This window comes from Leptonychotes weddellii, chromosome 10, assembly GCF_054177405.1.
Source record: "Leptonychotes weddellii isolate Sample4059 chromosome 10, ASM5417740v2, whole genome shotgun sequence".
Lineage (NCBI taxonomy): Eukaryota > Metazoa > Chordata > Mammalia > Carnivora > Phocidae > Leptonychotes > Leptonychotes weddellii.
The window spans coordinates 21525219-21539795 of NC_138378.1; the positions used below are offsets into that span (position 1 = coordinate 21525219).

At 53.6% G+C, this 14577-nt stretch overlaps 1 protein-coding gene and 1 long non-coding RNA gene across 4 annotated transcripts; one reads left to right on the forward strand and one right to left on the reverse strand.

Moving 5' to 3' along the window:
* Positions 1 to 209: 209 nt before the first annotated feature.
* On the reverse strand, positions 210 to 9192 carry TP53INP2 (tumor protein p53 inducible nuclear protein 2). Of its 3 annotated transcripts, XM_081832947.1 has the most exons (5): positions 8975 to 9192; positions 8033 to 8139; positions 4772 to 4945; positions 4084 to 4372; positions 210 to 3569 (listed from the first exon to the last, which is right to left on the reverse strand). In XM_081832947.1, the coding sequence occupies exons 3-5, from the start codon at positions 4893 to 4895 to the stop codon at positions 3317 to 3319; spliced, it is 666 nt and encodes a 221-aa protein (XP_081689073.1). In that variant the 5' UTR covers positions 4896 to 4945; positions 8033 to 8139; positions 8975 to 9192; the 3' UTR covers positions 210 to 3316. The 3 variants fall into 3 exon arrangements, with proteins under 3 accessions (XP_081689073.1, XP_081689074.1, XP_081689072.1); XM_081832948.1 differs by lacking the exon at positions 8033 to 8139 and having other exon boundaries at positions 4084 to 4252; XM_081832946.1 differs by lacking the exon at positions 8033 to 8139.
* Positions 4914 to 8037, forward strand: LOC145723807 (uncharacterized). The gene is made up of 3 exons (XR_014149111.1): positions 4914 to 5093; positions 5629 to 5657; positions 6566 to 8037. It is a non-coding gene; the product is annotated as an uncharacterized LOC145723807 (long non-coding RNA).
* Positions 9193 to 14577: the final 5385 nt, after the last annotated feature.

Here is a 14577-nt window from a genome sequence, read left to right on the forward strand (position 1 = left end):
ATATGTCTTGGGTTATAAGGACCCTCTAAAAGTAGTTATTTATGAGTCAGACCCCACAATTGTCTGGCTCTGTTCCCAACAAGCTTATCTTCTCTCTTCTTTCCATGTATGTATGACACACAACCAGAACCAAAGCCAGCCTAATAATAATCCCTGTGCCAATACTGTGCTTGAGATTGCAAAGTGCTCTACTCAGACAGAAAGCATAATGTGCTTTAAATAGATTTTTATTTTTCTTTATATTAATTTTTTTCTCCCATAGAGGAAGAACATTAAAATCTAACAATCAGAATCCTGTTAAACACATACACAGGCATGCCACATGACTGGATCGAGGTGGTTGTGTCCTTGAGTCTGTCAACATGTCACAACATGGTCAACCACAGTCTTCTCATTTCAGCCAGTCTCAACACAAAACACCTGTGAGGGATACACTCAACTTGTTGGTTCCATGTGGAACTAGGTGGCAAAGCAAAAGGGAAGATACAAGGGGCTCCGATGTGTCTGCATTCAGTCCCCTCACATAAAGTCACATGGATCTGAGAAGGCATCCAAGAGCTCTAGTGGGGTCCTTGTTGCATCTAAGACATTATAGGTCAGAACAAATTGATCAGGGTTCCAGGTGGGGGTCGGGGAGCAGGCATACCTCAAAACAGCAGCAAACTGCATTCATACACACATGGTACCCTGCTGGGGCCAAACTGGCAAAAGCTGGAAAGTGACAGCCAGCTTGAAGGGAGCACTCAGACGTATTGAGGAATTACTATAAGTCGCCCTTTGATGTCTTGGGTCTGACTCTAGAAACGGGTCCCTCTGACATACTCAGTTTTGGCAAAGTGCTGGTAGTATTGACATTAATTAATACAAACTTCTCCACGGTCTCTGAAAACATCAGTCAAGACGGACTCTCTCACCCCCTCCTGTCTAAGGTTGCATAGGACTTTGTGAATTCAGGTTTCCTCATGTATTCAAGTTCTGTGGTTTAAGAAAAAGAAAATCCTGAAGCATGCTCAAGGTGAAAGGCACATACACAGTCAATACAGTATGACGAGGTCTGATGCTTCAGGAGTCAGACTAGCAGGAGACTTGAGTAGTGTTGGTTCTTAGAAATCTATACATACTCAAATGCTACAGAATCTACAGGAAACTACGAAAACACATGAGCCTTACCAGCCAGGTGGTGAGATTGCCGAGTTCTAGAACTACAGGAGCCTCCAGAAATATGTGTAAGGGAGAGGCCTTTTGAAATTTGAACCAAATGCCCTATAACTCACTCTTCTCCCCACCCGCCCCAGAAGGATCATGGGGACTGCCCAGGACTGAGCCTCTGCCCCAGCTGGCAGCAGAGGAGTAGGCAGGAAGAGTTGCAGGGAGCTGAAACTCCTCTCAGAAGTGCTGAAGACCCTAAGCTGGCTGTGAAGTGACCACGGGGTAGCTGGAAGAAGAAAAGCAACTAGGTTGTAACTGCAGGAGAACCTTGGCGAGAGAAGCAAGGTTGTCAACTACTGGGGCCCTAGTGGACTGGCATAGGTAGGGTCTTTGATCTGCCTTTACTGTAGATTTGGTTTACTCTGTTGGATAGGAGACCCCAACAGGAACTTCCTCTGTCCCCATCCCAGCAACCATGGGGCTACCCCCCTCCCTTATCCATATACCCAACCTGAGGCTTGGGGCTATAGGATCAGGGAGGGCAGCTGCCTTTACCCTCATGGGATTGCAGTTTTCCAACCAAGCCTCAGCTTGGTGGTGAGGCCAAGAAACCTGGAACTGGAGTGAGGGGGAAGACCTATGTTAGTATGTAACAGGAAATCTTAAAAGTTTCAAGGAAGAAAGAGCACACACTAGAAAAGGACAGAGGAAAAGGGAAGCAACTCGGGGTATCCCAAGAAGCTGTTGCTGGTGTGTGAGCCCAAAATTCACTCCCACTACAAGAAGGACAACACTGTCTGCCTGTGTCCCCTCTTGTCTCACCCAGGGATTCTGGTTCCCTCCTCCAGTCACTTACTGGAGGAGAGGGCAAGGGGAACCACAGGGCACCCATTTCTCCCCATCAGACTAGGAAGGAAGAGCCTTGGGGGAGGAAATGTGAGGGCCTGACCCTGGGTAAGAACTATTTGGGGAATGGGCCAGTGGGGCTCCTGGCTTCCTATCCAGGAGCGTTTATGAGTCATCCTAGGCAGTGTGTGAAATACAAGGCCAGAGGCAACATGAAGGCTGAGCTGTCCTTCTTGGGATGGCTTCACCCCACAGCTTGTCCTTCCCAGCATCATTCTCCTGCATTCTTACTCTGGGGTGTGCACTTTCCCTGCCTACAAGCCCTCTGGCCTGCATCTCTCCTAAACTAGTTCTAGCACCTTGGGCATGTGAACAGATGGCCAGGATGGCAGGGTCTTGCCCAGCCTCTACTCCTGGGGTGACATGTTGGGGATAGGGCAACAAGGTACTAAGCCCTTCAGACTCAGGGGTGTGCAGAGGGGTGGATTTCTAAAGAGATTTGGGAAGTGGGATTATAGGCAAGGGAAGTGGGGGCAGACTTCAGGCTCAAGCCCAAGAGGAGGGCTTGGCCTCTCTGAGCAAGCACAGTGCCAGTTCCCATGGTGCCCTGTTCCCTACAGCTTCTTAACCTGTATGTCCTATGTTTCCAGTAGGCTGCCTCTTTCCCTCAGTTCCCTCCACCTTCTCCCTCTAACTCACATCTCACAGTCCTGTTCTACATACTTTACCTTTCCAGGCCTAAACAACTCCGAGGGGAGAGGGAGGAGGAGACTAAAGGCAGAACCCTTTGGCCTCAGCGCCCACTCCCCCATCCATTTGGGAGGGAATTACTGGGAATGAATAAGGGAGCAGGAGTGAGCGTAGTGCCAAACAGGAGAATGGGTGAGGCTTGTAAAATGGGACTTGAAGGCGGGGAAAGAGCTAGATGTGGGAGAAGAGATTAGTGGAACAAGGAGTGGGCCAGAGGTACAGGACCGGAGGGCAAGGATGAAGGGGAATGTCAAGGCAGAGATGGGGACAGGGACCAGAGAAGGAGGGAAAGATGGAGTGTCAAGGGGGAAGGAAATGGAGGATTAGATGCCAGGCTTGGGGTCGGAGGGTGAAGGACAGGAGGGGGTTCAGAGGCAGAGCAGAGGCTCAGAGGTGGGAAAATCGAGGTGGGGGAGGGGGGCTAGCACCCCACCTCACTTCAGGAGGAGGGAGGTTGTAGTGTCCCACCCAGGTGGGCTGCGGGCGCTCCTCGAGCAACACACTGGCTGCGGCGGAGGGGCCCGACAGGGTCAGGAGTCGGCGAGGGGTCTGTGGTTCGGCCGGAGGACCCTCAGTAGTTGAACTGGCGCTGGCACGGCTGGTAGACGAAGCTGCCCTGGTGCTTGGGCCGCCGCGAACGGCTCTCGCGGGCGCGGTTCTGCCGCTGCACCACCTTGGCGCTCAGCGCGTGGCGCTCCGCCCGCTGTCGGGCCCGCTGCAGCCGCCGCGCCTGGCCCGCCTTCTCCAGTAGCGCAGGCCGCGCCGGCCCGGGGGCGGCGGCGTGGTGCAGGACCCGGGGCTCGCGGCGGGCGGGCGCCAACTCCCTGCGGGGACAGAGCAGGGCTCGGTCAGGGCCAGACACTCCGCCCACCCAGTCCCCGCACCCTCGCCCTGGCACAGTGCTGTCTGCTCTTAGCAGGGCGCCCAGTGCCCTTCTAGTGGGTCCCAACCCTTCTTCCGAGCCAGCCTGGAGATGCCTCCTCCGTTCTAACCCCTGCAACCGGACTCCAGGGAACGCTCGGCTCCCAACTCCAATTCGGTTCTAACCTTCCAACCCAGCCTCTGAAAACCCCACCCCTTCGGCGCTCCGCCTAGCCCCTCCGCCAAACCCGCCCCAAGCTTCCCAGCTCTCTCTCCCAGGCCCCGCCCGGGCCACGAAGCCAGGCCTCGCCCTCTCTTAAAGCTCCGCCCCTTTCCCCTCAGGCCCGCTCCGAGCCTCGTCCCCGCCCCCGGCCACGAAGACACGCCTCTAAAGGCTCCGCCCCTTCGGTGCGGGGCGGGCTCCTGGGCTCGCTCCCCGGTCTCCAGGTCTCCAGGCCACGTCCCCGGCCAGCTCACCCTTCGCTAAGGTCGCCGTCAGGCAGGGCAGCGTCGGGGTGCAGGGAGGGGGGCCCAGGCTCCAGCACTATGGTGCTGCCGGTGACGTAAACGGACATGCTGGGGTGCTCGATGAGGAGATCCTCCAGGGGGCTGCTCTGGAGGCGGGCGGGCCCGAGGCCGGGCCCCTCTGCAGTAAAACAGGCGGGAGGGGTAACAAACCAGCTCTCGTCCATCAAGGAGGGCGCGGGCGGGGGGCGGCCTGCGGGGGCAGGGGCGGCCCCGGGGCTGGGTGGAGCCGCGTAGCTGTCTACGGGGCGCGGGAGGGGGAGCCATGCGGAGGAGGGGGCGCAGCGGGGAGGGACACACACACACACCGGACACAGTGGGGCGGGGAGAGAAAGGGCATCGTTAGTCAGACCCGCAGCCCCGCCCGCCGCGCCCACGGGGCACCCACGGGCCAGGAGTCTCGACTGGCTGCCCTAGGGCACGTGAGGTGTGGGCCCCAACGCTGCGCTGCCAGGAGACGGCCCGGGCTTTGCGTGGGATGGGGCCCTGTTGCCTTCAGTGTCACTGCCTCGGCCCCATTTGCCCAGTAGGCCGGGGAAACTCCCCAGTGCCTTAGCAGCTCCCTTCCCCTCCGCTGCTCGGCCGCTTGCCCTTTCACAGGCCCAGGAATCAGAGTCCGGGCCCCCGACCCAGGCCTCACCCGGCAGATCAATGATGAGCCAGCCGTCCACTTCATCCTCCTCGGAGACCAAGGCTAGGGGGCATTCCGGGTCCTCGGGGGGAGGGGGGGTACTGAAGAAGAGGCTGGTGAGGCGCTGGAACATGGCCGGGGATGAAACGGCCTCAGGGGGGCGCCCTACGGCAGTGTAGAAACCTGCGAGGTGCGGAGGAGGAGTCAGAGCCCCCACCGACTTTAGTCACTACCCCTGACTCCGGGCTGGGGATCCCACCCCCAGCCCCCAGAGCGCAGTGAGAGTACGACAGGGATGTGTGGGGAAGCTCTGCGGTGTGTGCACGATCTGGTAAGTCCGTCTGCTTTCAGGCTTTTTCTATTTTCTCTGTGACCTTAGGAAGTTATTTAACTTCTCTGTGCTTTAGTTTTCTCATCTGCCAAATGCCAATGATAAAACACCTTCCTCTGGGCCCTTATAAGAATTACATGAGCAAATAAATAGTATCCTCCTCTGGGCTCCATTAAGAATTAAATGAACCAAACACAAGGTGCTTAGAGCCATACTCGGGCACAGAGTAAACATTCAATAAACGAATCAATTCGTTATTAATATTACTGCATGCTCTAGGGACATGGAAGGAGTGATATATATATGACCAGATTCTATCAGGAAAGGTCTCCAGAGGGTTGGACATCCAAGGTGGACCCTGAAGTTCTCCAAGCAATGAAGAAACTGTCCAATATTGTGATTACTTATTATCATCATCATAATATAGCTAACATTCATGTGCTAGGTACTGTACTAAGCACTTTACCTATATCACCACCGGTACTTCTCACAACAACTCTAGGAAGTGGGTCTAATTATTATCCCTCTCTTACAGGTGAAGAAACTGAGGCTCAGAAAGATAAGGTAACTTGCACAAAGTCTCACAGCTAATAAGACACAGGTTGGATTTAAACCCATGCTATCAGATTCCAGAGGCAGCACCCATAATCACTATACTCCCTTGCCTTTGCTGGATTAGACATTAGTCTAGATTAGGCATTTTTAACTTGGTGGCCAAGGTATTTTTCTGGGAAGAAGTTTTCATCATGATTTCCTAGCATCACCCCTTGACCCCAAATACTAAGAACCACTACTTGAGCCTGTATGGCTTGAAAAGTGCTAGCTGGCAGAAATCCCACAGAACCGCCACCATGTGATTGTACAGCTCTCATTTGTGTCTGTCAGACAAGGTCCTAAGATCCTGTTCCCTTGGGCCCTCCCCCCCTCACCCTCTATACCTAAGCTCCTGCTCAAGGGCAGCATTCTTGGCTAGGGGGAATATCAGGTTGCCTGGCCCCAGAGAAACAGCAGGTCAGTGGGAGGTGATGATGAAGGGTGGGCCTGTCAGACCCCAGGAGCCCTTAAGGATGAGCACTGAGGGTTGGACCAGGACCCAACCCCTCAAATCAAGTCCTTCCCTGGATGAAAAGGAGGAAGGAGACCCCCTGGTCCAGGAATGGAGACACCAAGGAGGTGGCTATAGATCTGCCCTTCTCCCCACTTCAGCCTACCTTAGGACTAGGCCTGGCTAGGAGTCCCCTGGATGTCCCAAAACTTGTGCCTCCACATCTGTCCCCTGAAGATGGTCAACCATTTTGCTACTGAGACACTTGTCACCTTCCTCTAGGGATGATTCCACACTTCCTGTAGAACTTCCTGGGGGTATGTCCACTTTTCCATTCCCTGGAGGCATTCTACACTTATAGCTGCTAACCCACCTGAGGTTTTTGGGTTTTTTTTTTTTTTAAAGATTTTTCTTATTTATTTGTCAGAGAGAGAGAGAGCACAAGCACGGGGAGCGGCAGGCAGAGGGAGAAGCAGGCTCCCCGCTGAGCAAGGAGTCTGGTGCGTGACTCGATCCCAGGACCCCAGGATCATGACCTGAGCCAAAGGCAGACGCTTAACTGACAGCCACCCAGGCGTCCCCCACCTGAGGTATTTTTATGCTTGTTGCTACCTCTCCCATTCCCTGGGTATGTTTTCACACTTGCCACCAGAATTATTCCAACCTCTATAAACTGAGAGTATTTCCGCATTTGCAGACCCACAGTGGGCTCCAGAAGGAAAGTGTTCCCTGGGTGCTGGCTTCTCTGGTGGGAGATCTACAAAGATTATAAAAGGTTGGGCACCCCCAACTAGGGTCTGCCCAGCACAAGCCACATATCCCAACCCATCTGTTAGCCATAGGGAGTTAGTGACTCAGTTACCAAAAATCCAGAAAGTTTGGCCCCTCCTGAAGGAAGGGAAGATTGGAGCCTTGATGAGGCACACCCTCCTTGCAACAACCTACTACTTCAGTGAGAAGATGAAAGGGAAGTTAAGAACTGTTGCAGGCCCATCATATTCACCTGGCCCATTTTACAACCTGAGAATCCGAGGAAATAAGTCTATCCAAAGACATAGAGCTAGATGGTGGCCAGGCAGGTGTAGCCCCGGGTCATGAAACATCCAGTCCAGAGTATACACAATCAGGAAAGCCTCAGCAAACAAGCCCCAAAATGTAATGATGCAGGAGCAATAGGGAGGTCAGAGAGGAGTCAGAACTCAGTGAGTCACTTCTCATCTCAGAACCCCTCTGTCCATCTGTAAAAGGGCTTGGAGTTCCTGGCACCAAGATTCACCATGCATTTACCAGAGCACCCACTGTGCAGCAGAACCTGCCGTGGGTCTCCTGTAATGACACACAGATCAAGGTAAAGGCGGCCCGGGCGGGGGGGAAGCTCCCTGCCTGAAGTCACACAGCAATTAAGTGACAGAGCCAAGAGGGACAGCGCACCAGCCAGCTAGTGCCCGCCCCCTCTCATGACCACTAGGGGAGCCTCCCGGATTTTCTTTCCCATCTTTGCCAGCTTCCTGATTCTCACATTCCCAGCCCTGCTCCAGGGGGAACCATTCCCTTTAATAACTACAGCAGCTGTGCCCAGAATAGCACTTGAGCTCCAAGCCATCTCTACCCCACCCCATCCTTTAGCAAAGCGGGCTGGGGTGGGACTCTTGGCCCAGAGACTTGGAAAGCCAGAAGCTCTCCTTCTCCTACTCCTTTCTCCTGCCCCTCTCTGTGAGCAGAGAGAGGGGCAGCACAACCCTACTCCTCACCAGCACTAGGCCGGGTCATGTCCTTCTTAGCAGACAATGCTGGGGGTTGGGAAGGTAAGAAAGGGCCAAACAGAGGCAACTCTCACCCTCCATCCCACCCCAACATCAGTCCTGGAGACACCCTGATGCAGCCAATGACTCACCTTTCTGTGGTCCAAAGAGCTGGGAGGCAGTGATATTGGGCTCTGGGACTCCAAGGTACAGAGTGAGGGTCAAGGCCACAAAAGGGGACCCCGTCTCCAGAGACCTCCTGGAAAAAGATCCAGGAATGAGGGGACCTAAGAGCCCCACCGAATTTGGATGGTACTGAGCCTAAGGTAAAGTCAGTCCCCAGTGTTAGGAGGATGTGTAACTTGTTACTTGTATTGAGTTCCTACCAGGCATGTGCCGTGGCTAATGCATCTGTCATTCACTCAGTAGTCATGACTCTAATTGGCTTCATGACCTCGGGTAAGCAACTTCCCCTCTCCGGGCCTCAGTTTCCCCTTCCATGAAATAGAGTCTAAGACCCCTTGTTTGGGGGCTGGGAGTGACATCAGCTAAAGCGCGGCGCACAGCAGTGTGATGTTACAGTAGTCCAGGGGTGCAGAGCTTGGAGCTGGAGAGAGGGTATTCCGCCATGTGGCGCCGCCCCAACGACCTAGAGCTGGAGCTCTGGCTGCCCCTGAACTCCTGAGGACCACCCGCCCCCCAGCCTAGACCCACCAGCGCCTCCCGAACCCAAGGAGAAAGTAGGGAATCGGAAGCCTGACCCCAACACCTGGGTTAGCCTAGGAAACTGCCGGGGCCCCTCCGGTCCTGCTGCCTTTCAGCGTCCCTCACCCGTGGGCCCAGCCCCGACCCAGCGCCTACTGGGTCACGGGAGGACAGGCGACCCGAGCCGGGGGGCGGTGCCGGCCTTGGTGACGTCTCAATGTCATATGCAAATAGGGAGACGTCACGGTCTACCGGCGTGCGGCAGCCAATCGGGAGATGGGAATGCAGCCCGGCGGCCGCGGGCGGAAACAAAGACCCAGGAGCAGGGACCGCGGGGCGTGTCTCCGGACGCAGGACCCCCCCGTGGGCCAAAGCCGGTCGGGACTCACCTGGGGGAGGGAGCGGTGAGGCGGGCGGGGGGCTCTGAGGTAGATGTGCGGCGGAGCGTCCGGGCGTCGGCGTTGATCACAGGCAGGGCTGCATCGCGGGGGCTGGACCGGGAGGCCGCGGGGCTCCGGCTCGGAAGCTCGCAGCTGCTGCGCTCGCCCGCGGAGCTTTGAGACTGTGCGGCCGCTGCCGGGCTCACTGCACAAATTGGAAAGTTCTAACAGCTGATTGTGACGTCACAAAGGGGCCCGCCCGCCTCGCGTCACCGGCCGGCGGTGCGGTGGCCAATCCCAGGCTGCGGATACCCGCACCCCACCCCCCTCCACGATTCGCTGGCTAGTGGATCCTGTCCGGGAGCCGGACTCCGAGCCTCGGGGGGCCTCCCGGAGAGCCCACTGGTGCAAGCTTCGACTCCTTGCCGCAGGGCGACCCACGGACCTCTTAATGAGGAGGGTCCCCACTCCCTACGAGATCCCCATCTTCCTGCATTCCGTCCATACATCGCAGCGCCCTCACCCATCCCACTGTCCCCCGTATCCTTTCGCCGGCATCCTCTATCCTTGTCCCCCAATCTGTACCCTTTTGTCAACTCCACACCACGTCCGTGCACCTGCATTCTCCCCACCAACCTTCTCCCAGCTCTCCCTCCCTCTTCTGTCTCAACTCCTCACCCCTACACATTCTCTGCTTTCCCACTGTTTTTCCTCAGCTGGGCAGGCATGAGAGAGGTGGAGGACATCCCCTTCCCTGGTTCCAGGGGAGCACCCGGCAGTGTAGAGAAATTGGCGAAGCTGACGGTAAATTTTGTTTCCCGAGTAGGACTCGGAGAGGAATCGTCCTGGGCTGAATAGCTCATCTAGAGACGGCTCTGTACTGGAGCGTTCATACTTTAATCCATATTGCTACCAGGGCTGGACAGAAAAGTGACAGGACAAGGATTATTTGTCCCGATTTACACAAGGGGAAACTTAGGCTCACACATGTCACTGTCAGTATGTGGATTCATTTTCTTTCTTAATTTTTTTTTTTAAGATTTTATTTATTTGACAGAGAGACAGACACAGCGAGAGAGGGAACACAAGCAGGGGGAGTGGGAGAGGGAGAAGCAGGCTTCCCGCTGAGCAGGGAGCCTGATGTGGGACTCGATCCCAGGACCCTGGGATCATGACCTGAGCCCAAGGCAGACTCTTAATGACTGAGCCACCCAGGCACACCTGTGGATTCATTTTTAATAATGCATTCAACAAACATTGTATGTACTCTTGCCTCTGCCAGAGCACTAGCTAACATTTACTCAACACTGAGTGCCAGGCACTGTGCTATGGCACTTTACATGTGTTTTGATCTCCACAGCAGCCCCAGAAGGTGAGTATTATTCCCATTTTCCAGTTGAGGACACAGACTCAGAGAGCCTAACATTTCCTACAGGTTGCAAAGCTATAATAAATAGCAGAACCAGGATCTGAACCCAACCCCCTTCACTCTCTACATGTATCTAATCCCCAGGGTGCCTCAGCCTCTCCAGAGAAACCTAGGCCCAGTCCTGACTGCCTCCAACTTGCTGTGTGGCCTCAAGCAAGTCATATTACCTCTGTGGGCCTCAATTTCCTTTTCCGTCATATTTAACATATCCAAGCTTCTAGAGATTCTTTCAAACTCTCAACCCTCAGGATTCTGCCAATCCCATATTCTAGACCCCCATCTCTCCCAATGCCCCAGGAAATACCTGAGGGGAGCCCACAAATACATGTCCTCCAAATCTCCAGGGCGAGAGGTTCTGGGTCCTCTCTCAGTGGGGCAGCATGGGTGGGGGTGGGTCTGAGAGCTGCCGATCTGGCCCAGCCTAGTCTGCAACTCCAGAGGAACTCCTCAGCCCTAGCAACTAGGAGAAGGAGCCAGGAGATAATACTGGGGGGGCTGGGGGCGGGGGGGGAGCATTGCTTTGGCCCTTGGAGTGATGTCCCCAAAGTGTCCTCCTTTTGTGCAACCCTGAGCTTCTGCTTTTTACCTCTACTTCCTGCTAACTTCATATCCTCTCCTGCTCTCCTTGCTGACTCAAGCTAAATAATCCCTAACATGCCTCTCCCGTCACACCGTTTGCCTGTTCTAAAAATTTCTGTGGCTCCCAAAGTATCACACTCCTTAACACAGAATCTGTGGCCTTTCGTGAACCAGGTCCAGCCCTCTCCCACTTCCTCCCCACTTCTCCTACCTGCAGCTTGTGCTAATGTCATGTTCCTCACTGTCTCTTCAGCACTCTCCCACAGCCTAGAATGCCCTCTCCAGGTCTTTCTGAATTCATATATTTTCTGTCTTCAGGACTCTACTCACCCCTTCTTCCTCTAGGCAGCCTTCCCCACCCATATGTCCAGAGCTACTTTGATGGACAGTGATGTATTTGTTCGATAAACAAGCAGTGGTGATGACTAAGTGTGTGTGTGTGTGTGTGTGTCTCTGTCTGTGTGTGTTTGTGTGCTTGTCTTCCCAAATGGATGGTTGGCATCCCAAGGGTGTAATCTCTGTCCATGTACTACCCCCACCCACCTGGACCCTCTACCCTGGTATAGGAAGCATTCTACTGGGCATAGGATTTTGGTTCCCCGAGCCCAGGAAAGGGGCTCTTGGCATATACTCGGATATCCTAAATGAGCTGGGTTCTGTTCCCAGGCTTAGCTGAACCCCAGGTACAGCCTGTTAGGGCAGATCCCAGTCTTCCATTTCTCTGTAGAGTCAGAGGGGCCTGTGGATATAGGGGACTTTAGCCCAGTGGAGTCCTCTCCTGGAACCCCAGGACCCATCACTCTCCACTGCAGATTTATTATCAGGGCTGGAGGACACCTCAGATCTTAATTCATCCAAACTCATCTTATAGTGGAGAAACAGAGGCACACTGAGGCAGAGAGGTCAAGGCACCTGCTTAGAATTAGAAAGCAGCAGAGCCATCTACTGACCCTGGTGGTGGGGGGCGGTGGGGAGCTTAGTATTCTGGGACCCTGGTCTGGGCCTAAGCACTGTAAAAAGAGGCAATGGGCACCATGCTAGGGGTAATCCTGGAGTCTCATTTCCAATTAGAAAGTGCTACTGCTGGATAGACATGGACATCTACACATACACACGAAGGCATCCATGTACAAACATACACACGTGTGCACATGAGCTCACACCCATGGAGTTAACAGATGCCCATGCCCATCCAATCTTTGCTCAGATATAAGTACCTGCCCAATTTTATGGGCTCCAGGATTAGAAGTCAAGAGGCCACCCTTCTATTCCTGTCTGGGCCTGAGGCTTGCCCTCACCAAGCCCTGGGGCATCCGCAATGGCTTGGGGCCCCCCCTTCAAAGGGCAGAGATGTGTCAGCCTGGGTGTGTCCTTCACGAGACCATGCGTGCACTTGAAGGTATGAGTCCTGCTGAAGAACCGCCTCCCCTTTGGTCTCTCCCTCTTTCCCCTCTCAGGTAGAGGGCAAGGCTGAGGCAAAGACCAGTGGGTAGTTAGGAATCTGAGTCAAAACCCGGAGCCCTGATCACTGTAGAAAACAGAGCCTTCCCCTGTCCCCTACTAGTCTCCAGAATTACAGTTAAATGAAAATATTAATTATGATACTATTGGGATTTCTATGTGCCAGGTACTACTCAAAGTCCTTACCTGTGTTGATGATTAATTGAATCCTCACAACAACCCTCTCATGTAGATATTATTCTTTCCATTTTACTGGTGAAGAAACTGAGACAGACGGGAAAAAATTTAATCAGTAAAGCCAGCTAGGGCAGACATAATCCCTCAATTCCCCGCCAACAAATTGGCCCATACCTTAGCCAGGGGCCATACCCCCAGAATTTCTATTCAGAAAGGTTTGTTGTTCAACTCAGAGGTGTTTAAATTGAGGGTGGTGTGTGTGTGTGTGTGTGTGTGTGTGTATGTGTGTGAACACCATGAAAAAGACCTTGGCCGATTATCAGTAAATCCGAATTTCAATCCCGGTTCTATCCTGGGCTCACGGCCTGGCGCCCTGGGTAAGTCAGTTTTCCCATCTGCAAAGTGGCTGGCTCCATGCTTCCTAAACAGTACATCCCGTCTGGTCCTTCAGGCAGCCCTTTGTGTTTGTTTGTCCTCCCTGGAGGGGAGGGGAGAGTCAGGACAGGATTCATTTCAGGAAGAGGAGGCAGGTGACAGGAAGTGAAATACCCAGCTTAGTTTTAGTCCACCCGCCCAAGGTGTGAGGATGGGGTGGTGACTTTGGTGTTCCGTGGGTATGTTTGAGTGTGGACAAGGACCCAAGTGAGCTGCTCGGGTGCGAATGCCCCACATGAATTCCCACATTTAGAACTTTTGAAGGGAAATGGTTGCATCCCTCCAACTTTGAGGCTGGGAAGGAGAAAGTAGACAGTGGGGTTCCCTCCTGCTGAGGCAGCTTCTCTTCTAGAAGCAGATGGGCCCTCTGCAGCTCAGACCACTGCCCTTTTCTGCTCACAACTCTTCCTTGGCTCCCTACCATCTGGACCAAGGCATGCTCTCATGGTACCTGGTACACAGTAAACACTCAGTAAGTACTGACTTGGAGGGTGAGTGCAGCTGCCCTCACCCACTCATTTAGCCTTCTCTGTCACCACACACACACACACACACACACACACACACACACAATGCAAATGACCATACTCCACCACCCGCTTTCCTGCTTCCAGGATTTTGCTCTGGCAGTTTCCTTGGCCTAGGGAGCCCTCCCCTGCCCCCACCTAATCTCCTTGTATCTAAGCCCTCTGTGTTCTTCAGGATTAATGTAATTAGCATCTTATATTTATTGAGCATTTACTGTGTGCCTGTAACTCTCCAAGATGGACACTGTTGTTATCCCCATTTTCCAGATGAGGAAATTGAGGCTTAGACTCCTGAGGCCCAAGATCATGTTTCTGTATATGCAACTGTGTATAGAAATATTGTATGTACATATGTACATACAGTAATAAATAGCATAGAAATTATAAAGCCTATGTGTGAAAAATAGACAGCATTTTTTTTTTTACTTAACATAAAATCATTTTCTCAAGTAACACTTTCCCGTGTTGGCCTTGAAGGAGCAAACCACCATGTTGTGGAGATGGCTACATGACAAAGACCCAAGAGAGGCCTCTAGAAGCTCAGAGGGGCCTCTGGATAACAGATAGCAAGGAAATGGGGATCTCAATAATATGGGCTGCAAGAAAGTGAATTCTGCCAACAACCTGAGGGAGCCTGGAAGCCAAACTTTGCCTGTTTGCGTCTTCAGATGAGGACACAGCAGGTCAACACATTGATTTCCCCCTGTGGGTCCCTGAGCAGAAAACCCAGATGAGCTTTGCCTGGACTTCTGACTTATAGAACTGTAGCTAATAAATGGGTGTTGTCTTGAGCCCCTATGTTTGTGGAGGTTTGTAACACAACTATAGAAGACTTCTACACGCGTTGAAAAAGTTTTTTGCGGGGTGCCTGGGTGGCTCAGTCATTAAGCGTCTGCCTTCGGCTTAAGTCATGATCCCAGGGTCCTGGGATCGAGCCCCGCATCGGGCTCCCTGCTCCGCGGGAAACCTGCTTCTCCCTCTCCCACTCCCCCTGCTTGTGTTCC